Below are 24,943 nucleotides of genomic sequence, written 5' to 3'. Positions count from 1 at the left end.
AGTTGTTTCGCCGTCATTGTGGATGTTGGGTATCGAAGAATACCCTAAGAGTGTAAATAGTGAATGGTTTGTTAGAACTCATTATGTATTGTAGAAGCTTCAAAATGTGCTATTTTTGGGAACATAATGGATTCTAAAGTGATGTGAAAGCTCAGATGTTTGTTAGTATTGACCTTAACAAATTGTTTTACTGTCCAAGTTTCTCTTTCCTTTGTCACAGCAGTAGATGTGCATTGCAAACAGTTGTGAATTGAATTTTAAGAGCTTTAAGACGACAGCACATGCAATTATAAATATGTGATTTTTAGGAATTGCAAAATTGATGTTACAGGAGCTTTGTTTGTAGTAACCACTACTAAAACATGACCCATCAGACACAGTCTCATCCAATCCCCTAAACCAGAGTGCCAACACGCCATCTTGCAGCACAGCATGCTAAATCATACACCTCTGCCTCGCTTTCCATTTGTTTGCAGGCTGCTCTTGTTTTCTTATCAGGAGTACAGAAAATAAGATTCCTGCCCCCTGGGTATCATCATAATTCCTGACTAATCTGTGTGTTGAAAAACAAGCATGTTATCCATCTGTAGGTCTGCTATTACCAGTGGATCTGTGGCCGTTCTGATTCTGGAGCATTCCAGTTTAGGTGGAGGTTTTAAGCTGATCCTCAGGCGCACACAGATGATTTTCTCTCACCTGGCATGGCAAGAAATAAAAGTCACCAAAAAAAAAAAAAAGAAGGTATTTGTGCACCCACCAGGCTAGCCTAAGCGCTTGGAAGAGCACAATGAGCAAGCCGATCACAAAACAAATTATAGAGTACATGAGGGGTCCTGGTACAGGCCTGCTGCTGCATTGATGTAGAGCAAAGACAAATTACTGTGATGCTGCCAAAGTCTGACAGCATGAAGATGAACTTAGTCTGCTTCTCCAGCTTCTCTAAATCTTATTATTATTACTTTGGCTCCTTATGTTTTTTGGGGGGTTTTATCAATCGCAAAAAATACATCAGGTGATTTTCGTGCATGCGGCACTGTAATATTGCTTTAGAATTACAAATTGAAAACAAAATGGCAGGAGATAATATTCAGTTTCATTCCCGTTTAATCTTTTCTGTCAGCATGCAAGTTTTGTGATTTAATGTCAGTACTAACAGCTCACAACACACACAGAGATGAGTTTTTTGTTATTTTGCCTACCTTTATTATCAGCAATGATAGATCCTAGATCAGCGGTCTCCAACCCTTTTTGCGCCACGGACCGCTTTATGTCCGACAATATTTTCACAGACTGACCTTTAAGGTGTCATGGATAAATACAACAAAATAAAACCAGTACCGGTACCAAAAAAGAAGAAGATTTATTCATAACACATCGGAAAAGACCCAGGAAAACTGAGTTAACGATAAAAACGATTAAAAAAATGACGATTAAAAAACGATAAAAACCCTGAAAACCTTAAATTTCACACCCGAGACTCAACTCTCGTGGCCCGGTACCAAACGCCCGGGGATTGGGGACCGCTGCCCTAGATGATACATGGTGTAATCACAGTGTTACATGACACTGCCTGTTGCTAAGTTTGTCTGCTGTTAGCGACTGGCAGAAAGTGTATGGTTACTTTATCAAAGAAAAAGGTATTGGCAGCAAATTCAGAGCGATTTTCTAACATAAGCCAAAAGTCAATTGACCCGGATTCGATTCGGGTGCAGATTCGAGTGATAATTTTGTCCTGGTTTGTCATCTCTTTCATCTCATATATGCCGAGATCTATTGTTAGCATAAGAAAATGATAAGCACTGCAGCTTCAAGGTTGCTAAAAGCCTTAACTTAAGGTTTTCAGGTCCTTCTTTGTGTAACATCAATTGCGAGCGGGCCGACTGCCGCTAGACGTGCTGCATGTGACTTTGTCTCAACGTGACATTGAAACCGAACATCAGGACGCTGCTATTGTGCCCATAAAATGAGATGACCTGTTGGTGACATTACCTCAAAAGGCACTGGCTGGGACACAATAAAAGGTGCTTATGCTAGAATCAGCATAAGACTTGAATAGCTCAAGCAGAACAAGTTGGTATGAGTCTAACCCGTTTGCCCCCTGAGCTGATTGTCTGTATAGATTGCCATTCTTTCTTCTGGAGCACAAAACTCTCATCCACAATCAAAGGTGTATTGACTGCATATTGACCAGGACTCCACCAGCAGTGCTCACAGTCCGAAATCAATGATATGCCTGTTGTACATGTTTGCTATTTGTCTATAGTGAGAATTGCCAGGCTCTACCACACAAATGTACTTACCCTTTCCATTGGTTCTTAAGTGTTCTTTTAGAAAAAAGTAAAACAGACAATAGATGACGATCCTGCAGATGACCTTCATTTGGTGTGATGGAATGTCAGAGTCAATTTTTAATACTAAGAAGATGAAAACTAGCAAGGCCTGATTATATATAGTATTTTCCCTCTTGGTCTGTGTTTATTTTAAAAAAAAAATAAAAAAATTTACAATTCAGCTTTATCTTGCAATTAAGGGTGATTGTAATACTTTTTATGCCTGCAATGTGGAGGGTTATACAGTATAGCAGGGAATCTCTATAGCTTTGTTACTGTATGTCAGATGATATTGGAATATGATATAATAAAAAGAGTGTGAGCCCACTGCTCACGGGGATTGTATCCAACCACAAATATCATTATAGTCTTAGGAAACAAAAGCAGGCAGACCTTTGGACCTCTGCTCAGTCTTTGCTGGATCAACAGACACATACTTCAGAGTTATGCTATGTTTATGCTTGAGTGCTTAATGCATTTGGAATTATTACTATTTATCAACGGGTGGCTGGGGAGCGTTAACAACCATCAAAGTTAAACATATGGGAACAAACATTTTCACTCTCATTCCCCCGGAACTGCAGGGAGGCTGGTGCAGCAGTAATGCAGGATGTCCTGAGGGTGTGCTGCTACACGGGTGGTGTCGGGGTCACGGTGTCATGCGGTTGTGAGTATTTTCATGGCAGCAGTTGGGGTTGGCCAACACACTTTACAGCCTGGGGTTAAATGAATATGAAAACAGACTGGAGCATCCAGCAGAGATAGCAGTGGAAAGATCTATTCTTTCAGTCACCGCGCCCCCTCACGCCCCTCTTCTCCCGCAGCCGAATGTGTTAAACTGAATGTTTCCTCGCTGAAAAGGTCACTACTCTGACAAGTGTTAAACCGATGTAGCATTCACTGCTCGTACTATGAGCCACACCTGGGTCACACATGATGTGTTTCTGACATGATGAAAAAATTGGATTACTTAGACAGCTTGGTGCGCAGCTAAAGGGTGATGAAACTGTTAGTCTGAAAGGGGGATTGGTGATATGATAACAGTTTTAATGAAGCTATGTGCAATTCTATCTCTCACTCCCTCTCGCTCTCCTAGAAATTATAATGACATTGTAATTGAACATTTACAGATTATGCTCATAAATGTGACTCTGGAGTCTCGATATTGAGGTTGCTGACATTTCTTTAGTTTCAGCTTGAGGCTATGTATACACATATATATAGACAGGAAACGTGTTACAATAGATGATTTAGGTAGATATTTATTTATCAGAAAAGGAGGGTTGAATGAAAACGGGTTATGGGAAATGTAGCAACCTCTGTTTTGGGATTTTTGTTTATTCTGTGACATGTTCAGTGATAATTTCTTTTAAATTCATGTCCATCATATTTTAATATTAGATTGATGGGACAAATTTGTGAATCCGATCCAAAAATGTAAAAGGAAAAAATGAAGAATTTTTCTCATATATCACAGCGTTGACAGGTTTTACCACTGTAGGCGTAGGCAGACATCACACACGCACCAGTCATACTTTCATTTACTTCTGATCCCAGAACCCAACCAGTGCTTGGCACATGCCACTCCCTCAGAAGTTTCAGAAGTCAGGTAGAGAAAAGCTGAAGCTTAGTGTTTGATTTGCACTTTGTTTGATCTTCAGGTACACGGGAGGCATCGGGTTTAACCAGATTTTGTGCAGGATGGCTCTGTGTGTGGTGTGCTAGAGTTTTTAATTTACATTTTGAGAGGTGGTAAGATGTGTTGGTGAAGAGTTATATGAAATTATGTGACAGACCTTTAAAAAAAATGTTATTTGCATTTAATATATGAGATGTTTTCTAAGAAAAGTGCAATTTCGATAGTACATCTCGGATTTTCTCCATGATGAACCAATGCTGCTGGAGTAAATGAAATAGCTCTGTTGCCATTCCTCTTTGGGCATAAATTACAATCAATAAATGTTAAAAATTTCAGAAAAAGTTGTGGTAGCTTCTAGGTTTTTGTTAATTATTTACTACTGTTGTAAAAAACACATTTTTATAGTAGACAGGGACGAAACAGGAACTTATCAGTCATTGAGTCCTACTTAATTACTTACTTAGTTGACTTACTTACTAATGAATAACCATGGAGGAGATAAGTTGTAAAATCTATAAAATCTATAAAATTACAGTTAAAAGTTAAAGTTTATTCCCTCCTTCAAATTTTTAAGGAGCTACCCAATTTACCAGCCCGATTTACCTGGCCCTGTGTTTGACACCTCTGCTGTAAGTTGACCAAAAAAGGTGAGAAGATTTTGTGCAATGCCCTAGATAGGAATGACACAGTTCAGTAGCTATTATTCCAAATTAATAACAGATAATTTTATTGTTTGATCATAACAGAGGCTTTATGTGGGCTGTAATATGAGGTTAAATTGCTTCTCAGCCAATAAATTAGTTTTTCGATACGCCGATTGCTTACAAAGCAACATTACATATGTTATCATTTAAAAGAGTCTATGATGTGCTATTTTTAGCCACGGTCATGTTCCCACATGAATTAAAGATTCAAGCCTTTTTAATAATTTATTGTCATTGAGAAATGTTTTGGTTGGCTTCACATGTGGCTACGCCTGTTTTGAAGCACTCACCTATCCTTTTGTATGTGCACACTGGACCAATTCCTTTCAGAGCTGTCATGTGAAAAGCAGGCTACGACGATGATTCATTCATAAAAGACTCTCATTTAATTACTCCCAAATCAGGTCGCATGAATACCCAGGAGAAGCGGCTGTTTTGCAGTGGCGGTGGGCGATCAGATCTGAGACACACATCAAATCACAAACCACTCTCAGGTCCCCGCGGCTCTCCATTCACGTGAACAGGATTTCAATCTTCACTGCTCACACCAAAGAGATTTCCACCCAGATGGTGTGTCAGCGCTGGCCTAATAAACCTGTTTATGTATTAAACGCTATGGGGACATTTGATATTCCTCACAGACATTGCCACAGACAAGTAATCACAGCAATAACTCCTCCTCATTAAAGCTCTGACTCATTTAGGATGCTTTCATGTTTCCTGTCAAGGTTAGAGTAAGTTATCAGTTTTTCACATTATGCAACTGATTGCAATGCATGGTGACTAAATGGTTGCCCAGAACTTGAGCATGATGTGCGTTCACAACCACTTATGATTGCAAGGCGATTGCACAGGTTGCCTGAAAGGAGGCAACCTGTCTGCGAACAGTTGTAGTCTGATTCAGAGTGACTCACAGAAAGAAGGTCCTGGGTTTGAATCAACCGTCTAGCCTGGGCCTTTCTGTCTTTATATGTTTGTATGTTCACTCAGTGTCTGCACTGGTTCTCTCTGGCTACCTCTGCTTCCTCCCACAGTCCAAAGTCATGCATCTAGTGGGGTTAAATTAATTGGTGATTCTAAATTGCCCATAGGTGTGAGTTTTTACCTTACACAGTTTACTGTGCCCTCGGCCTATGGTAGCTGGGATAGGCTCCCGCGCCCCCTACAACCCTGAATAGAATAAGAGGAAGAGAATGGATGGATGATACATTTCTATTAAATGTGAATTTCTGTGTATACAGATGTGCTCAATGATTTGTGTAATGTAATTTTCAATGATTTATTACAGTTAATTGCTGTGTTATTTGAAATAAGCTGCCTGTAATTGCTAACTTGACCCCAATCACAGACTGATAGTAGACTGACATTGTCTTATAGTGACATATATTAGTAACAGGGTTCCTATGCTTGAAAATCTCATTTTGCAGCAAAAATAAGTGATTTGAGAGAATTTTATCTTTTTGGATAAAAGAGATGTGGTTTAAAATGAATTTAAAAATAAGGTGCTAAATCACGATATATGTTACTCCAATACTCAGCATATTGTGAAAAATCACAATAATATCGTATAGTGTGATAATATATCGTGATGTGTCTGGTGAGGCCAGCTGCTTTACACAAAATAGAAGTGAGTGGCAACAAAAGCTGTGTTGCAAGGTAGAATGGAAAGAAAAAGAAAACTCGATGTGGTAGCCTTTTTGAAAGTCATTTAGATGCAGCACATGTCAGCTTGTTGAACCACATGAAGTGGAATATTGAATTGATCCAACTTTTGTGCTCTGTGTGATGGTTGGTACTTATCCCCAGACAAAAAATCAATACAAATACAGTTTGCGGGTACTGATTATGATTTCACATTCCGCGCCAGGAGCATCCACATCACTTTGTTTTTGTTGCTCATTTTAGTGTTTGTATGTGTGCACTTATGCAGAACAGGATAGACACACAGGAAGCCCGTGTGAGCATTAGAACAGACATGTCTGGGGACACAAGGGGTTTACAGATACACCATAGACATGCATTACACACTTGGCTGAAGGTTATAACTTCAGGTTTAAGGTGAGCTCGAGTAACAAGTTTGTTTGAAATGCTGTTAAAGAAATCTCAAAATGCACCCATCAAAGTCAGGACAAATTGGTTTTCCGCTCCCTGTGATGTGAGGTCCATTAACTAGGAGAATGAACACTACTGAGAGCCTGTTTCTACGAGAGCAGGCAAAGGGCAGACTTGATGATAAACGACAGCTGGACAGAAGAAAAGGACAGTTGGGAAGTCGAAGGCAAAGTGACACAGAGAGGGCACAGAATCGGCGTTCATCAATTTGAAATGGAGACTTTATATGCGGTAGCATGTTTTATTCCCCATATAAATGTTAAACAATACATTTCATTAAGTTTCTTATATTGTTAACATAAATCATAACGTCGACAGGCTTTCAGGGACACACACTGAAACCCACTGAGCGTCACCCTGTTAGCAAGTAAATGGTTTGAGTAAATGTAACTTTAATGTGTAAATCCTGCCCTCGGGTTGCGTTGGAAGCGCAGTCTCAGGTAAATTCACCCCATCAAACTGTAAAAGCCGTGGCCATAAAGTAGCTCGGAAGAGCTTTTATCAGTCTTAATGCACTCTTCAAAGAGCATCCCTCAATCTGCACGTCTCATCGAGAGGTGCTGCTTGACCGCAGGCAAAGGCTACTGTATCAGTCTCATTTCACAGATGATGAGAAAGACCATTTGGGTGACTGATGAGCATCTTAACCTAAAGGGGTCACTGAGTGCACCATCACAGAGTGATGGTCATCCACAGCCGAACCCTGAAAACACTCCTTCACATGTACCAATATTGGATACTGTCAGCAGATTGTCTATGGAATATTTATATTCCTATGCAGTGTGGATATATTGCACAGGATCCTTAATGGGTTTACATTTTCCATCTGACCACAGGAAAACGAAAAGACAGTTCCTCTTGCTCAGCAGCACTTCATAACTTTGCTTCGTGGTATACAATTTTAGGAGACTGATTTTCTGACGCGCACTTTCACCATAGTCTTCTGTTCATCAAATGTAGTATTATATCCCCCGCTCCCCATCCTCGCAACAAGTCTCTTTGATGTCAAATTGACACTTTAGTGAACAGCACTTCATGGATTTGATATTGCCTGGCAACTGCAGAAAACCCGCTCCTCGTGGCTTCTTCAGGGCGACGAGAGATGGGCGGGGAGGTCGGTTCGGCGGTGGAGACGATGGTAGAGGAAAAGACGGTGGAAGGTATTAATCACAATGGTGATTTCTGTTTGGCTTGCCTCCAGGCAGTGAAGCAAAATTAAAGCCCAGAAAATCGGATTATGGCCTCCCTGGGGGGTTAGATGCCCAGTAGCCAGCTGATGAGCACTCATCTACTCTTCATTCTATTCTGCAGAAATGTTGGCTCGGAGGCCAATTTGTTAACAGTTATTGCTCATTTCTTGTGTAGCTTCCTGCTAGTGAGACAATAGCCAAGGTTTATTGTCTTGCAATTATCACAATTTGAGGGAAGCCGGTGATTGATATATCGTCTCTAGGGCTGCCACAAACGATTATTCTGATAGTCGACTAGTCACCGATTATTTTTGCGATTAGTCGACTAATCAGATCATCATCCATTGGACATACAGCGTACAGCTTATTGCACCAGCAGCATCTGCTCTTATATAACTATCATTAGCTTACAGCTTTAAGTGTTTAAGGTGCTAACTAAAAATAAAGACAAGATGATAGTTTATTAAATTTTAATGAAATTTGCAGATTGTTTCGGTGAAGTTTAATAAACTCCTTGCTATCTAAAATATAACAGGACACTGGAATATATTCTGGAGCATCTCACACTTCTGATGATCAGCTGTCTGCTTGACATTTATTCAGCTGTGTAAAAACTATAACTTTAATCTCAGCCAAACCGATTTACTCAGGAACAAATAAAATACTACAAAAGGCCAAACAATAACATTTTTAAGTTATCTAAGTGACTTATATATCATGTTTAACCTGAGTAGCGAAAGACGGCGGTGGGTTTGAAAACGATTTGCCGGAGTCCGGTTTTCTCACGGCTCTAGTGAGCCTTGCCCCCGGCTAGCTATCGAGCTAGTGGGTAACAGACGTCTCCGAAAACGTCGGAGCGCTTTTGAAAATATGTGGTGTCTTGATAAACTAAGCAGATATTTGAGGTTTACACAGCTACATTCTCGCCTGAAAATATGTTAAACGTTTATTTTGAGACCCAGAAAGAATAATAAGAGTAATATTAAAACTAACTAGCTGCCACCATTGTTGGAAACTGAGCTGGGCCGCGCTATGAATTCTGGGACAGTTTCTTCTTCTTCGGGGTTTAACGGCAGCTGGCATCCTTGTACATGCAGTGCTGCCATCTTCTGTTTCAGTCCGTTATTACACTCTTAAATCCTACTACTCATTCCTGCGTCTTTTGTGATCTTACAAAGCTTCAAACGACACGTCGACTATTAAGTCAGTCGTCGATGATTTTGATAGTCGACGTAATCGTGACTAGTCGACTAATCGTGGCAGCCCTAATCGTCTCTGAGGTCTGTGGCTTTACTTGCTGCCAGTTTTGCTGTGGGGACACCCATTATCAGCAACAGCAGTGGTGCCGGAGTTATAAATATGTGATTTTTTTTTAACTTTGACAAAGTTGGAAATGTGCATACTCCTCACAAATATGTCATATTGTGTTCATTAAACTGATTGGCCCTCTTCATTATGCACCTACTATTATCAATTTTCTAGAAACAGTTGGAGAAATATAATCTATAAATGTATAATACAAATATGGAAAAAAACAGAAGGCTTCTTGGTTTGAGTAACACATAAGGCGCAGAGAAAAGCAGCAAAATCAGAGAAAACGAAACATTATCGTAAAAATTAAGGGGTTTTCAAAACTCTTAAAACGTGTTACCAAAGGTCCAAAACCAAAATAATTTAGTGATATGTATTAAACAGACAAGCACTAAATGATTTTTTTATTAGTAAATGAACTAAACCATGTGTTGAAACAGCATTTACTGCTTTACTTCTCCTCAGCCAGTGTAATTCCTTATTTCCGACAGAAGTGCAACACATCCTCCTCTCGCGAAGCAGATAAACCCAGTGAAAAGCCTTACATGCAGGTAGGTCGCACATAAGCCTCAGACACCCTCCGCTTGCCCGTCTCTGTGCAGTCAGCCCTGCCCAAGCTTCTCACAGGAGCTGTTCGCACAAAGGAGCGCATTGTGTAACTGTGCCTCAGTTTTAATGAACCAGCGCTCCTGCTCCAGCACACTCCTCCCTCTTTGTCAGTCCCCTCCCTTCCTGCCGCTGTTCTCATGAATATCACAGCGTCTTCTCCTCATTATTCATGAGCTGGTATCAGTGTGCTCATGTGCGCCGAAACAGAGGAAGAAAAAGGGGGGAGTGTCTCAGTGAGCGCGAGTCACAACCCTGGTGTATGAGCCTGTGCGCACGCCTGTGTGTGCGCGTGTGAGTGTATGAGTCTGAAATAGAGGGAGCGGGATAGAGGAGACACTCCGGCTGATGCTGAAACGGCCGCCGCTACTTCACTGCCGCTGTTCACATCTGAACCTTCTTCTGTCAGGCTCAGCTGGAGCTTTCTGTTCCTCTAAGCTGGGGTTGCTTGTGACTGCCTGAATGTGTGAATGGGATGCCTGAAAAGAGATGCTCGCTAAGGAGTGACTGATGAGAACCAGCGCTCCGGTGTGGAGGGTGACCCCCCTGTGTCCGTACCAACACTACTTGGGGAGAATTGGACGCCTGGCGTTTCCACGACAGCTATAATGGGCTGCAATCTGTGCACTTTACAGAAGCGAGAGGAACACTACAAGCTTCTGTATGAGATCGCACAGGTGAGGCATGACCGACTTTGGTATCGAATATTGTCTGTGTGTGTGTGTGTGGATGATTCACTGTGCGTGTTTTGAAGAGAGCAGTTCAAGTCCGGAGCCTCGTTCAGGGCATTTCACGTAGAAGATTGAAATGAATATATTTGCACTATGAAAGTGAGGCAGCATAATGGAGAGAGGGGCTTCTTACTCACTAGCAGATGTGATTTGAGTAATGAGCAGTCTCTCAGAGAGTAGCTAGTGTGCAGTCCATTCATCCTGCTCGAAGAGCTGTGCTGAGGGAGCAAGTTTTTTAATAGAATAGTAGCACCTGGTTTCTACTACATGACGTGTTTGTTCCAATTTCTTTCTTTCATAATGTTCAGCGAGAATTGCCAAAGGGGTTTTTTTTGTGGTATTTTATGAAAAGTTTTCATTAGACACTTCAGTGCTGTACCAGCAGTCGTTCTCTTTATATTTCTTGTGGCTCACTTGAGTGTGATAGTCTTGCTCTCACAGGTAACAGCGCCTACATTCGAGCAAATGTTGCTCATCTGACTGCACATTTATATCAGTTCCCTTAATGTGCTCTTTTCTTTTTTCAAGGCTGACACAGCTGATGAAACAGCATGAAGTTTTTTTTTTTTAAGCAACTGCTTGAGCGTTTTGTCAGGAAACAGGCAAAGAGGCGGAGGACACACATCTCACTGACTGAGGTGGAGCCAAACACATAAACAAGCACCTCCATTCTCCCCATTAGCCCTCTTCCTATGACAGGCTAATAACTATGAAGCAATGTGTCTCCTGGAAGTGGAGTCATGCTCATCCCCCTCCCCAGCAGTAGTGCCTGCCTTCACGCCGCTGTGATCACAGCCTCATTAGCCATTTTATACAACCATCCCGTGCATTAATTAGACGTGAAATGTCTCTCTTTACCCTTGTGAAGCAATGGGGTGAGAAGAAGCGGGGGAGGTAAACCAGCATTGGTTAACCACTGCCTGTAGATTTGGGCTTATATGCGCCCCGAGATGCTGCCAAACTAAGAGGTTGAACATTGTCAGCGAGATTCTGAGCTGCTTTAATGGTCAGAAAAGGGTGCTACGCTAAAGGTGGGCTGCAAGCTTCAAGATCAGCAGCAGAGGAAGTTGCACACACTACTGGCCTGTTTAATATTAGCAAACAGAACTGTCAAGGGACCCCGAAGGATGAGTAGGAAGCCACTGCAGCGCCTGCCTCGCCACAAGAGGATCGTAAAAATAGTGCTGCCTTGGTCCTTATCTTGGCTTTTTGCGTCCCTCTCTCTCTGCACCACTTGTTAAGAAATAGTGTTGACTCCCCTTTCTAGTAGTCTAGCAGAAGGGGCTCAGTATCCGCCAAGTGGGGCAGTCTCCAGGGCACAGTTGCCATTGACAGGATCTCTCTGGCATATCTGTCCACCCACTGATATAGTGAGCTGGGTCAGGTGTGAGCTGCAACATCAGCAGCTGCTTTCTGAGGCAAGGCAGAAAGGATGTAGAGTAAGGAGGATAAAGACTGAGATGGGAATATAGAGTAAGCTGTTAATGATGCAGGGTGAAAAGGAAATCGAGGAAAGGAGCAGGAGCGGGTGAAGCATCCTTGACACGGGAGGTGAAAAAAGAAGGAATAGAAGGGAAGTGTATAGTTCCTTCACCAGTGAGAAACCCTGAAACCACCTCTTTTCACTGCATTGCAAACACACTTCCATGCACACGTTCAAACATGTCCTCTGTGAACAAATAAGCACGGTGTACAGCAGGATGGGTACCAAAAGTAGAAGATGATGGACAGTGAGGCAAGTCTCCTATAGTAGCAGAGCTTTCCCTGCGAGAATGCCAAACAATGTTTTTACAGTCAGGAAAAGTATGTTGTGACAGCAAAAAGCTGTACTCACCGCTCTCGCCACCAGCAATCTAATCGTCTTTCTTACATGTTGTCTGTCTAGCTTTCACCCTTGCTACATGTCTTTTTCCCCATCATTCTCACAGCTCGTGTTGTTGTTTTTGTCTTCTGGTTGTGTTTCTGTTGTGCAGAAATGCACACACACCTAGAATTGTACGCACACACACACGCTTGCTATGCCACTCTACTATTATTATGCAGAGTATGTGAGTGTGTGTATGCAAATGAGGTAGAAATGGCTTGCTGGTGTCACAGCGTGACTGACCAGCCTCGTGGCAGGTTGATTTGAAGAGCAGGAGACAGTCGCAGGGGTTGGTTAGCCACCTTTCTCCCCTTTCCTTCACGTCTAGAAACAATTTTGACACTCTCTCGATCTGCCTGACCCTGCTAGCTGTGGGAGATTTATGACTAGCTCGCTCTCTCGTTCGCACTTCCTCCGTTTCCCCTTTCTTCTATTCTCACGGCTGCAGGTGTTCTGCATGAAAATATCTTCACCTTTGTCGGCTGGCCTGCAAAGCTATCTCACAGAGCTGAGATTCTTTGTTTATTGAATCAGCTTTCTTGGGTCAGGGATAAGACACAGCAATCTTCTTGTGGCCTTGTTCTTTTTCTAACTTTCCAGTCTCACATTTATTTTTATACTCCAACCGATTAACGCTTGTCCATCTTTCTGTCTTTGACTGCTCTGTTTGAGTCCTCTGATTGCTCATCTTCTTTGATTGCATTTCTTTTAACCTTTGCTCCAGCTGATCTCTGTGGGATTCCACTCCAGTTAACCTCCCAGTGACGGCACTTTTGTCATCGAAGGCAAAACCTGTAGACCGAACAGTAGACTGCTTTATGCATTTAGCATGTAGACCCATACTCATGCAGCTATACTCAAAAGCTATAGTCAGGCAGATTCTTACAGCATATATTTTCCACCGTGTGGGTGCTCAGGCTATCTTGTCGACAGTAACAAACTCCGATTCGCTCTGTGATCTAGCAGGGTTTTGAAATTCCCATTGTGTCCATGAGCTCCCCTCGTGAGTGTCACACATTGTCTGTGCACCACTAAAACCCAGTGATGTGTGGCTTTTTGGGCCTAATTAGCAGGATGGCAGATGTTGATGAGACGAGGAATGCAGTGTAGAGTTAAAGATGTTTTGCGGGAACAGCCTGCATTGGCTTTCAACAAAAGCTGTTTTTGCAATGGCATTGCGATCAAACCAAAAATCCACCTACAATAGGTCTCAAAACTTCCCCAGTGAGCCACCACTATCTACTGTAGCAGCCAGCTGCTCCAAATGTGGCTGGGTAATGAATTTCACCTTTCGCACTGCAAGGCACACTCTCCATATTTCATTATCCTGTTTCGTAATTGCCCAATGAGCCTCGCTTTTTTTTTGTTAGTAGAAGTTTTGAAAGCAGTATAGTATAGCCAGTTTTATAAGTTTTATTAGTCAGGAGAAGAATCACTCTCCACTGCATTTGAGAAATAAATGGAAAGCAGCTTCTCAGCTCAATGAGGCACAACAGTCCCTGATAACTTGCTGATGCATATGAATGAGAATGAGGCACCCACAGCTTGGGTGCGCGCACACACACACACACATACACACGTTTCTCCAGGAAACAAAAACACATGGTTAGTGAATATTCTAGATATAAAAAAAAAAACAGAAAGCAGTGTTCATGAATTTTAGAGTGGGACCGCGTGCAGGAGGCCAACTGCACTGTAATGGAATCTCAGAGTTTAGCGATGTCATGTTGAGCAGGGTCACATGGTTGACAGGATGGGACAGACAGATGTGAAATGAAGCAGATCTGGAGTTTATGCTTTCTGTGGCAAAAGGCAATTCCCAGTATGGTGGTCCTGCAATTGGGTGGGTGGATATTCTATTTTGTGTAGTAGCATCAGATGTGAAACCTGTGGACTAGAGGCAATCTAAGGGGGGGGACACAGATGACTTGCTCCTGCTTCTGCAGTGCCACTAGCCATGTGTGTAATGGGTATGTATTCAATAAATGTTGAAGAGTTTTCCCAAGAGCCAAACTTCCTGAGAAATGGCTAGCAAGCTGCACCTGATACATAAATAGTGTGCACCAGCATACTTTTGTGTTATTTTGACTTTGTAAGACACTTGACCTCTTTTTCTATTTTTTTAAAGAAATGACTGTCATATAAATGTCAGGTTTAGATGAAAGTTGTCACATCTGGGGAACCCCTTTTGTTTTTTTCTGAAGCTGTCATTGCCATCTTGTGGTCTTTTTGCTTCGTTTCTTTTGGCTAGTCATCAAGTCACTAGGATTTGGAGTAGGGCTGTGCGATATGACCAAAATCTCATATCCCGATATAAGAATTCTATCGTCCCGATAACAATATAAATCACAAAAATGTAACATTTTCTGTAAATTCTGTGAATCTCGGGCAGCTCGTCTTGCGGGAAGTGTTTCCAGCTGTGCGTCATGTACCTGGAGTCGAGTGTTTTAACCGATGCATGAAACTATACAGTTTTAGACATAAGTTGTAACGGCCGCCGTTTTCTTTGTGAGTATTTATTAAACGGCGTGCTGCGGGGAAAAGCCTTTTCTAACGTTTGAGTCTAAGGTTTATTTTTTTTAGCACCTGGCGGCTCTTTTTGAATTCTCATCCGTAAATAATCTGCTCTTTCACGTGATTCAGTTTATTTTGAAAAGTCTCAACAGGATCTTGAGCTTTATTGTGAAAAGTTTATGTGGAACATAAACAAGCGGACACGCGATGCTGTTACCTTCATTGTTGCTAACCACAAGGCATAAAAATAGGCGCTTGCCCGTCTGTAGTGTGGTTATATAAAATATAAGAGAAAGAGAAAACTTTAAGAAATTAATATAGGCACTACAGTGACCATCAAAAAGATGAAAAAATATTGCCGTAAACAGTTTATTTTGGGACACCACGAAACAAACGATAGCATAAAATGAAACTATACATGTTTTTATATCGTCATCCGATATATATCATTATATCGAACAGCCCTAATTTGAAGTGATTATATAATTTGAAAATAATTAAATTAATTCATTAACTCATTCACTGCCATTGACGTCTATAGACGTCAATTACGTTTTTCAATGGGAGGGGCCAGAATACAACCTCGGGCAGCTTGTCAGTGAATTTTATTTTTTCATATATTTGTAAATAAATTGTTTTGATAAAACATAACCTTTCTCAGTGTTATTTCTGTTTTATAGAAGTGAAAAACTATTTTATATGTTAGAGGTGTCACAAAGCAAGAAATATTAGTGTCAAAGGCACTTTTCTGCTTGAAATGTATTTTTCACAAAAAGCTCGTTTTCTCCCTTTTTTTTGGTCAAAACAGGCATTTTTGGTGGAACCCACCTCTCTTCTACAGCTGATTACTAAAGAATGGAAAATGGTAGAAACAAGCTTTTTTTTTGGATGAAAGAAGAGAGTCTGTTCTTCATTTTGGTAGGTTCAGCGTTTATATGATCATAACACACAGTTTTCTGTGGCTCTTCAAAAATGAGTAAAAATGCTCAAAAACCCTGGCAGTGGGGAGTTACCTGATTTGAAAATGGCTGGCAGTGAATGAGTTAATTTGAAAAAATCACTCTGTTTCTTTCTCTTTGACTTTCTAAGAATGCAGGTTTAAATTAATCTGGAGGTCAGTTTTAGTACAACTTAGTTGGACTCACTACTAAATATGGAATGAAGACTGAAAAAGCACCAGGTGTGATATAAAAAATAAATAGCACAAGACAGAGGCCAGCTACTCAGGAATGGTTTGAGAATAGATTCAAACAGATGCTAAACTTCTCTGATTTCAGCTGTTGGTTTCACTCCAAGAATCGACTTTTTCTACTAGTTTATCTGTAAACTAGTAGAGGGTGATAAACATTTTCCCCCACTATTACATGGCTTTATCATAGACCAACAAATGAACTGACTAATGACACTCTGCACTGATTAACAAGGAAGACATTGTTTGGAAGTCTTCAGTAAATGGGTCCACACCTTGAAAAAAGTTGCCTTTAGTACAGCGTTAATGCTTTATAGGTATGCCTCTATCAGGGGCCTGTGAATGCTTTGATGGTACATTAAGGCTGTCGAACCCCCCACCACACCTTCAGCACTATCTCCAGACAGTTAACTACAAATGTTCTCATCTGTCTTCTTGTCCCATTATGTTTCTTTTGAAAGATGTCCCTCAACCATTAAAATTGATGAGAGTGAAGGAAGAGGGGGAGGAGAGAGGAAAAATGTGCTGCTTGATTGATCTTGTGTCCACCCTGGAAAGATTAGCCTGAGCTATAATCCAGGCTTTCGGTGACACTTTTACTGTTCCTAAACAACACAAAGGTCCATATTTTTAAAGCTGTCGCTTCGAACGTGTGCAGGCACGTGGGCAAATGCATAAATAGTGTGTAATATTAAAAAAAAAAAATGTCAGTGTCACTCTGAGCATCTAATGGTATTTCCCTACTTATTAGAACACTGCAGAGATTGTTGCATAACTACTGCTTCATGCTGGCTTCACACTGACAATGTAACTGGGGATTTCATAGTCTAATTTTGTGAGAATCACATATCCAATTGCATGACTGCTTGTGCATTTCAAATTGCAGTAGCTCAAATTAGTTTTCAAAAACAATGTTTTCGATGAGGTGAAATTAAAAAATGTAATTAAAATCCTCAGTGCACATTGTTGCACGGAGATGTGTGCCCTGCTCCTCAGATACAGATGATGCTACATTTGGCACAAGACATAAAGTCAATGGGTTTTTATCAGTTCTTCCACGAAATCTCCCTATGGAGGCGCAAAAGGGATTCAAGAGGGAGCTGATGAAGTGACCTTTTTCCTTTTCATCTGTTTCTTATCTCAATAAGAACCCAACTGACCTTTTCTACCACACATCTTGCTCCTGGACCTCTTTGTCTCCATGCCGCTCTCCAACCCAAGATGAACAAGGCTCTTCAAAATTAGTTTTATCTCCTGTATGTGCTCCTGTCTGTACCGATTTCTTTCATCTGACTCGCGGCAATCACCGAGGAAAAGCTGCACAAACAAACCATGACATGCCATTTTCTTTAGTAAACTAAAGCTCTTTCTCTGAGAATAAATTTCTCGACATATCACTGCTGGCCATCAGATGTAGAACTTCTTGTTTTGGCCGTCTACTGCGCCGAGGTATTCAGACAAGGACTGTGATAGGAGGGTTTTATCTAATATATGTGTACAGATATGACAAGAAACCAATTATAAAGGCAAACAAAGTCCTAGAGGTACTCGGATAGATTTTGAAGTGGTTTGACGTCCATCTTTGGATGCAGTTAAAAGCTAGTGATCTTTTTGTCAGCTTCCTGTTAGTCTTGGCCTACCTTTGCTTATTTTGTACCCCTAAAATATGATAAGTCATGCATGCCCTGCAGCAGCAGCAGCCTAGTGGAAACCTGAACAGGGTAGTGATGTACTCGCCCCTGCATTCACTCCTCTTGCAAGGATAATGCATAGACCCAGCCTGACTCGAACACCAAGGGCTCATCTGAGAGTTGTAGAGAAGATAATCCTAAGCAAATAAGAATAAACAGAGCTAAATGCTGAAAAGCAATCATTTTTACCTGCTTCTAGACAAAAAGTTTACATTTTATTTTAGTTTGTACAAATATAGCATCAATTACTTTGGATGAGTTATATGAATTGATATGGAACAATAATACACAAACTACTACTATACTGATTGGCTAGTTTAGGATTTGCAACAGAGCATCGTGCTTTGACTCATTTTAAGGAAATAACTATAACAGGAGTTAGGAGTATATATTTATATATTTCAGAAACGGTTGTTGATGAAGGCTGAAGGTGACTGCTGTCAGGAGGATACTGCTAACTTTCTGCCACTCTTTATATGATGCATGAAATCAAAACGATGTATGCATGAAGCTGTGACATCCCTAATTAGTACAGTAATGTACAGTATGTCGGCAAAGACGGCGCAAGCCATAAATTGTAAACAGCATGAATAGCACACACACACATGGTATTCATAATCAAATTTACTGTCCTTCAGATCATTTTGAGTTCATTTTGAATTAAACAGTGGTTAATTATGATTGGGTTTAAAGGAAATTACTGTCGTGGTTCTGTGAGCATAATACCTGGCTTAAACTTCACAAGTTTATTACCATAAAGCCTTAAAGTCTTGTCCTTCCTGTTTCAGCGCTCTTGCCTTGAGTGCATAAGCTCATTTGCCTTTGAGAGCATGGGATTCACAAAACAATCTCAGCCACTTACTTAGTTACTATGCAAGTCTCCCTTTGGAAGATGACATCAGCGTGGCATCATCCCGCAGTAGTACTTTGCCTTGTTTTAGTGCATGTTTTACTTTCACATTCTCATCGAGATCAAAGGCTGTCGACTTCAATCAGGTAGAGAAAATAAAGTACATGCCCGAGTATCACACTGGCAATTCCCAATGAACCAAGACATCTTTTTAATGAAGTGAATCCACAGTAAAATGATGGAGTTGTTGTTGACGTGTATTGGGTGTGTTTGTGCGTAGGTAAAGAGCTGGGATGCTGCAGGTTATTGTGGCCTGGTATTAATTTATAAAAGTAATAATAATTTGCAGGCTTTTTGTTTGTCACCATATCCAGACAAGAAAGCAAAGGACAAAGAGGGCATAATTCTCAGACCCATTATTACCACCTGTGACTTGATATCTAAGAACCTGACATTATGCATTTCCAAGCACCTTGTTTTTTTTTTTTTTCTCCTTGCACACGTGCAAATAGACTATACAAGCTCGACTGTTTATGAAAATATCAGTATGCATGTGTGCACAGAAATGTGTGTGCATTCTCAGAATTGTTTGTGTCTCTGTCTAAAGTGGTTTCTGTCTGTGCCTGATTACTGCAAGTATATATGTGTTTGTTTGTGTGTATGTCAGCGTGTGCAGTGCAGGCTTTCATGCAAGACTTTGGACTGCTAAATTATGATCACAACTTACTGTGTGTATTAAGTGTAATTGTGAACAGTCCTGACAGCTTGTGCTTTTCTCCACAGTACAAACATTGGTGGAAACAAAGAGCGCACACAGAGGGCTGTGCATCTGCATCCAGGGTGCCTCTTAGCTGATTATCTGTGTTTAAGCAGACAGGAGGGCCCTCATTAATTTATTGCTATTCATAAGAATGCATTTTCCCCTCTTTTCCAATTAGAGTTGGTTCTATGCTGGGATGGATTTGTGCTGGAAAAACCATCTGCACGTTTAAAAGCCACAAAGCGATGTAAAAAAAAGTTATCTTTTGCTTGTATACCAGCAGAAGTAAGAATTTAGAAATCCAGGAAGTGGAATCAAAATCTGTGGACAGTTTGATATTGTTTGTAGTGTCACAACACAGGCAGTGGTGGAGTGACATTTTTTATTTTTTTATTGTATCCAGGGAAATTAACCAAGATCAAACATGGTGCCTTTAGCAGATAGGCTGATGTCAGTTCCCAGCGCTGACTTGCTGGTGTGTTTGGCTTGTTGCACCTGGCTTAGTGTTATTTGAGCTGATGGCAGCCAGAGTCACTGTCCTCTTGTATGGTGCTAACCTGCACTGTTCACAGCTCTGCATTCATTAAAGTTTATTAGGGATACAGATACATTCAGATGGAGATTTAAAAAGAGTAATTGGGGATATAATTAAGTGTGTCCCCCTCTTGTAGTCAGCAACTAATTAACAAAAAAGCTGTCATTAAAACCCAGTCATAACACGCCCACATGCTCTAGATGATACTCTAGATAAAGATTAATGATAAACCTTCATAAATTTGAGTTGAAGTTTATTTGCCGTATTATGGAGGAAAAAAATGTTTGGTTTGTACGTCTACATCTTTATTAACAAATTTAATTACAACACTCTCCGGTTTTAAGATTAGGCTTAAATTTTTCCTTTTTGATTAAGCTTATCATTAGAGTCAAATCAGGACCAGATCAGAGCCCTAGGCAGCTGGAGGATTCCCATAATCCACTGAGTGTTTCTTTTTCACTTAACTCTTTTCACTCCACTTTGTATTTAATTATTATTTTAATTAATTGTGTCTTTTGTACTCTCCCTCCCCTCACCCCAAATTGGTCGGGGGAGATGGCAGCCCTTCCCTGAGCCCGGTTGTGCCAGTCATTTCTTCCTGTTAAAAAACAAGTTTTTTCTTCCCACTTTCCGAGTGCTTGCTCATAGGTTGGTCATTTCATTGTCTCTGTTACTGTAGCGTCTTTACCTTGTAATATAAAGGACTTTGAGGTGACTGACGGTGTGATTTGATGCTATATAAGTAACAACACTGAAAACTAAGAAATTGATTTGGACGAATTCGGAAAAAAGTGCAGCAGTATTAAACAGCAGTATTTGCTTTACAAAATGCAAAATAAAGCACAATAACTGACAGTACACACATGCTGCTTCTTGCCTGTGTCATATAGTGACACCCCCCACCCCCCAAAGTAATAAAGTATCAGCCTCATCATTGCCAGTGACATTTGGAAAAATCTGAAGGTTTGAGATGCCCGGCTGTATCATCTATATTCGATGAAAAGAAACGACAAAGCCTTGAGTTCTTGTGGGAGATGCTTTCATTGACAAACTTTTTTTCACCCTCTTTGCCTTTTTTTTTTCTTTTTCTTTTACTGCCTCTGCTTCTATACATTAACCTCTGCATGACTCCTGTGACTCGAGAGCTTTGGATTGTCTGTGACAGGTATGTATGATTGCAAATGCACGCTTGTGTGGAAGAATGACTTATGTTCTCAAAGGTCAGGCTTTCAGTCTGTGTACAGAAAATGGGTGGAGGGTGGGGGGTGGCAGGTGTGTGTGTGCGAGCGTGTCAGGGTGACACAAAGCCCCCCCCCTAGACGAGGCAGCCATGTTGGGTGTCACTCCACAGGTCACTGGGCACCCCCTGCAGCTCCTGTGATAAGCCTGGCCTGCCAGCCATTTGATGGGAAAGCTGACACGCACACCTACCTGCGCCACAGCTCGCATGGGCAGGCTCCAGGGAAGACGGTGATAAGAAGCTCTGTGAATGCATCTAGTGGCGATTCCTGAGGGCTCAAATTCAAAGAAAACTCAAAACACAAAGAGCAATTTGCATCCAGTATTATTAGCCAGGCAAACAAAGAGCCCTTTGCTGCCTGTCCTGGGTTGATGTGCTGCATAGGGTGACAGTTGGAGTCCACTGTGGCGAGTCACGCAGCGATTTTATTGTCGCTGCCACTGTCACACTGACACACTGACACAGTTACAAAGGCCTCGTTTTAATTGGCTGCATTAGCAATGAGAGCATCACAGTGGCTTTTTAAAAACTCGAGCCTTTCTAGTATGAAATCAATGTCTCATCAATGTAGGGCGCGTTTCAGCTGACACCCAAGTGTAACTGTAATTTCATTGGATTGCAAAATCGATTTAAAAGTCCAAGTGCATTAGAAATTGAGGTAAGCGTGTTTAGCAGGTTAATTGATTTACAAGAAACGGATGAGAGCTGAGATGAGATGGTTGGTTAAGTGGTAATCTCCATATGACGAATTGTGTTTGTTGTAGTCGAAGGCAAAATGAAAGGCGCTTTCTTAAAATTTTAGCGAAGTTCATTTTCTATGCTTCAATATGAGCATGTGAGAGAATGCAAACTATTTTTGCAACGCAAGACATTGTTGTGAAACAGCAGCTAGCAGAAGTTCACAGCAGGAACTCGATGCAATCTTTGCGAGGTTGGATCGGCGACCGTGTTTTCTCCCCCGCAGCACTGCAGTCAACCCAGCACCTCCTACACAACCCAGATCCTCTCGCACTCAGTCCTACTTCCTCACTGTCTCAACACGAGCAGACTGACAGAATGGAAAAGCAGGGGGAGGGGACACCTGTCTTATTCATTAACTTGTTTGTAGAGAAACATAAAACTGCATTTATAGGTTGATTTAATAAGGCTGAAAGTATTGCACATAAATACACAGGCTTAGAAAGCACGGGTGCAATCCAAACTCACATTTTTACATGCGGTATATAGTACTGGCTGTGGGCAAACGCTTAAGGGACCGCTTGACAAAAACAATTTTATTAGAGATTGGATAGTTTATAGACAGATGTTAGTATAATACCCCATATTGTTAGCCCACAAAACACAGCAGAGGCCCTATGTGAATCTTTTTAGTTGTGCTGGACCGAACCTGTGCATGCATATAGAGGGAGTTGGTTTGGTGCTACTGGATAAACTTAATTATCTCTTAATCTTCTTTTTTTTAAGAGCTCAGTTTTCCATCAAAGTGATCGCTAATTATTTATAACACATTTGGTTCCACACCTAGCAAGTGAGCTCAACAGGTGCGTTGGTGTAGTGTCAGGTGTGATGCTAGACTGTAAACTTAAAGGAAAAAGCAGAACCAAAAGACAGAGCACTTTGATACATTTCGATGATCGATGCATCTCTGATCTTGGTTATTACAGCAAACTAAAAATGGACTTAAAAGCTAAAACTAGATGTGGAAAAAAAATCTAAAATAAAAATAAAAACTAGAGTTTTGAAGAAAAAAAAAAACAACAACTGAAAAACTAACCTAAGACCCGAACTCTTTCATGACATGCATTTTCAATTTCTCTTTGCTATTTGGGCTGACCTGATGAATGTGAAAACAAAGAATTACCTGATTTTACTTTTTTTTTTTTTTTTTTTTTTTTACCTGATTTATGTTTCTGAGAAAAATGAGATCCACATAAGAGGTCATTCATTTTAAATTTCGATAGAACAGTGGCAGTATAATGTCCTCGTAAGTGGATATCAGGCCCTTGTAGGGCAAACTTTAGTATTTTGGTCTAGACAACCCAAAATGTGATGTCCACATGGTTGAACGCCAGGTCATAGGAGGTTAACTTGGAAGACTAACTATCCATCCATGGTATCTAGTCTTAGTTTTATTATCTGTTAGTTTGGTAAAAATGTTATTGCATCTTGTCGACAAGGCACTGATGAATGCATCTATTGACACTCATGTCTACAGGAAATGCAATTCAAAACATTTCAGACATTACTCAGTTCAATTTGAATTCACTTTTATGTGCATTGCACCAAATCACAAAAACAGTTAATATAAAGCACTTTTGAGGTCCTTTATATTATAAGATAAACACCGTATAATAAGAGAGAAAACAATCAAACCGCCAACCAAGCACCCGGCAACAGCGGGAAGGAAAAACTCCCATTTAGAAACCTCCAGCAGAACCAGGCGCAGGGAGGGGCAGCCAAATACTGTGACCTGTTAGGGTGAGGGGAAGGTCTAAATCTTGCCTATTTAAAAAGACTTCAAACTAACCCTGAAACTATTACATTCTAAACTAAAATTCAACATTTTCATATAATAAAAACTACATTGAGTTAAAACAATTATCAAATCTAGAAACTGAAACTAAACTGAATTCAAAACAAAAAGTCAAAATGAAATAAAAATAAATACGAATTAGAAAATGCAAAACTATAAGATGTCCTCAAAATGAGATGGCCTCATCCTTTGAGACAGTGAAAAAACTGGGTATGAGGAATGACGTTGGTCAACATCCAAGCATGTCCATCTAGGTAGAGGCAAAGTGTAGTCCTAAAACCTGTGGGATGGATTGTGGTATGCTTTCTGTGCATCTTGGGAAAACCTCAGAATCTCCCAGAAAGACTTTTATGCCAGTGTTGTGAAGAAAGTTGTCCGGATGGATGGAAGGATGACAACTCTGATCTAATTAAGTGGTGCATTATGAATGGATGTACAAACATAAATTACAATAAGATGTATTTCTGAGATAAAGATAGCTTATTCCAAAATAGGAAAAACTATAGTTCAGAAGTAAAAGCAGAGAAACTTTGGGTTGAACTGTGGGTGCCCTAGACAGAGATCAGACAGAGAATGGATAATGTGAGGAGAGGCGAAGAGTGGGACTGTATTAGTGTCATCGACGTGTCACTCTAACTCTGTGTATCACTGGCCCTTGTCAGTTTCTCACCACCACTTATAAAACCTGCAGAGGGAGTGACTGCTGTCAAACAGAGACCTGCTGAGAGTTTCCTCAAAAAACGGGGAGAAAAAAAAACCTGACAGTGACTGATTAGTGCCAAATGATTAAAGTGAGGTCCCAAAGCTTGCTCATGTCAGATAGTCTGGCATAAGCGGATCTACAAAGAAGTAAATACGAGTTTTGCCACAGACTCGGCACCATTTTAGAGTAAAAGCAGCTTAACAAAGTGAATTTGATTTGAAAATAGTTTTCCTCTGAGGAGTGCCTTGAAACTGAAGCAGCCTGAGGGAATAGCGCAGAGGTAATCAATATCAAAATGCCTGTTTTTAGATAGAGTACATTTTGGACTGTTTGTGATTTAATCAATAGTAGAATATGTTTAGAGCGAGAATGAGAGGAAAGGTGGGATTAGGATGAGCTACTTCCTCTACCTGAGAGCTGTAATTCATCAGGGAACTGACA

General features: G+C 40.8%; 1 protein-coding gene across 2 annotated transcripts in view; it reads left to right on the top strand.

Moving 5' to 3' along the window:
* Positions 1-24,943, top strand: part of LOC309710080 (PDZ domain-containing RING finger protein 4) — a 116,538-nt gene that overhangs the window by 57,783 nt on the left and 33,812 nt on the right. The window contains exon 1 of one of the 2 annotated variants that reach the window (XM_082539276.1): positions 10,423-10,569. The exons of the other annotated variant lie outside the window; for it this stretch is intronic. Coding sequence (XP_082395402.1) covers positions 10,501-10,569 — 69 coding nt within the window. The 5' untranslated portion in view covers positions 10,423-10,500. Of the gene's footprint in view, positions 1-10,422; positions 10,570-24,943 lie in introns of those variants that run through there. 2 annotated transcript variants of the gene reach the window in all.

The sequence above is a fragment of the Aulonocara stuartgranti genome (genome assembly GCF_965226115.1).
Source record: "Aulonocara stuartgranti genome assembly, chromosome: 7".
Taxonomy (NCBI): Eukaryota; Metazoa; Chordata; class Actinopteri; order Cichliformes; family Cichlidae; genus Aulonocara; species Aulonocara stuartgranti.
This window is presented reverse-complemented; position numbering and strand designations above follow the sequence as displayed.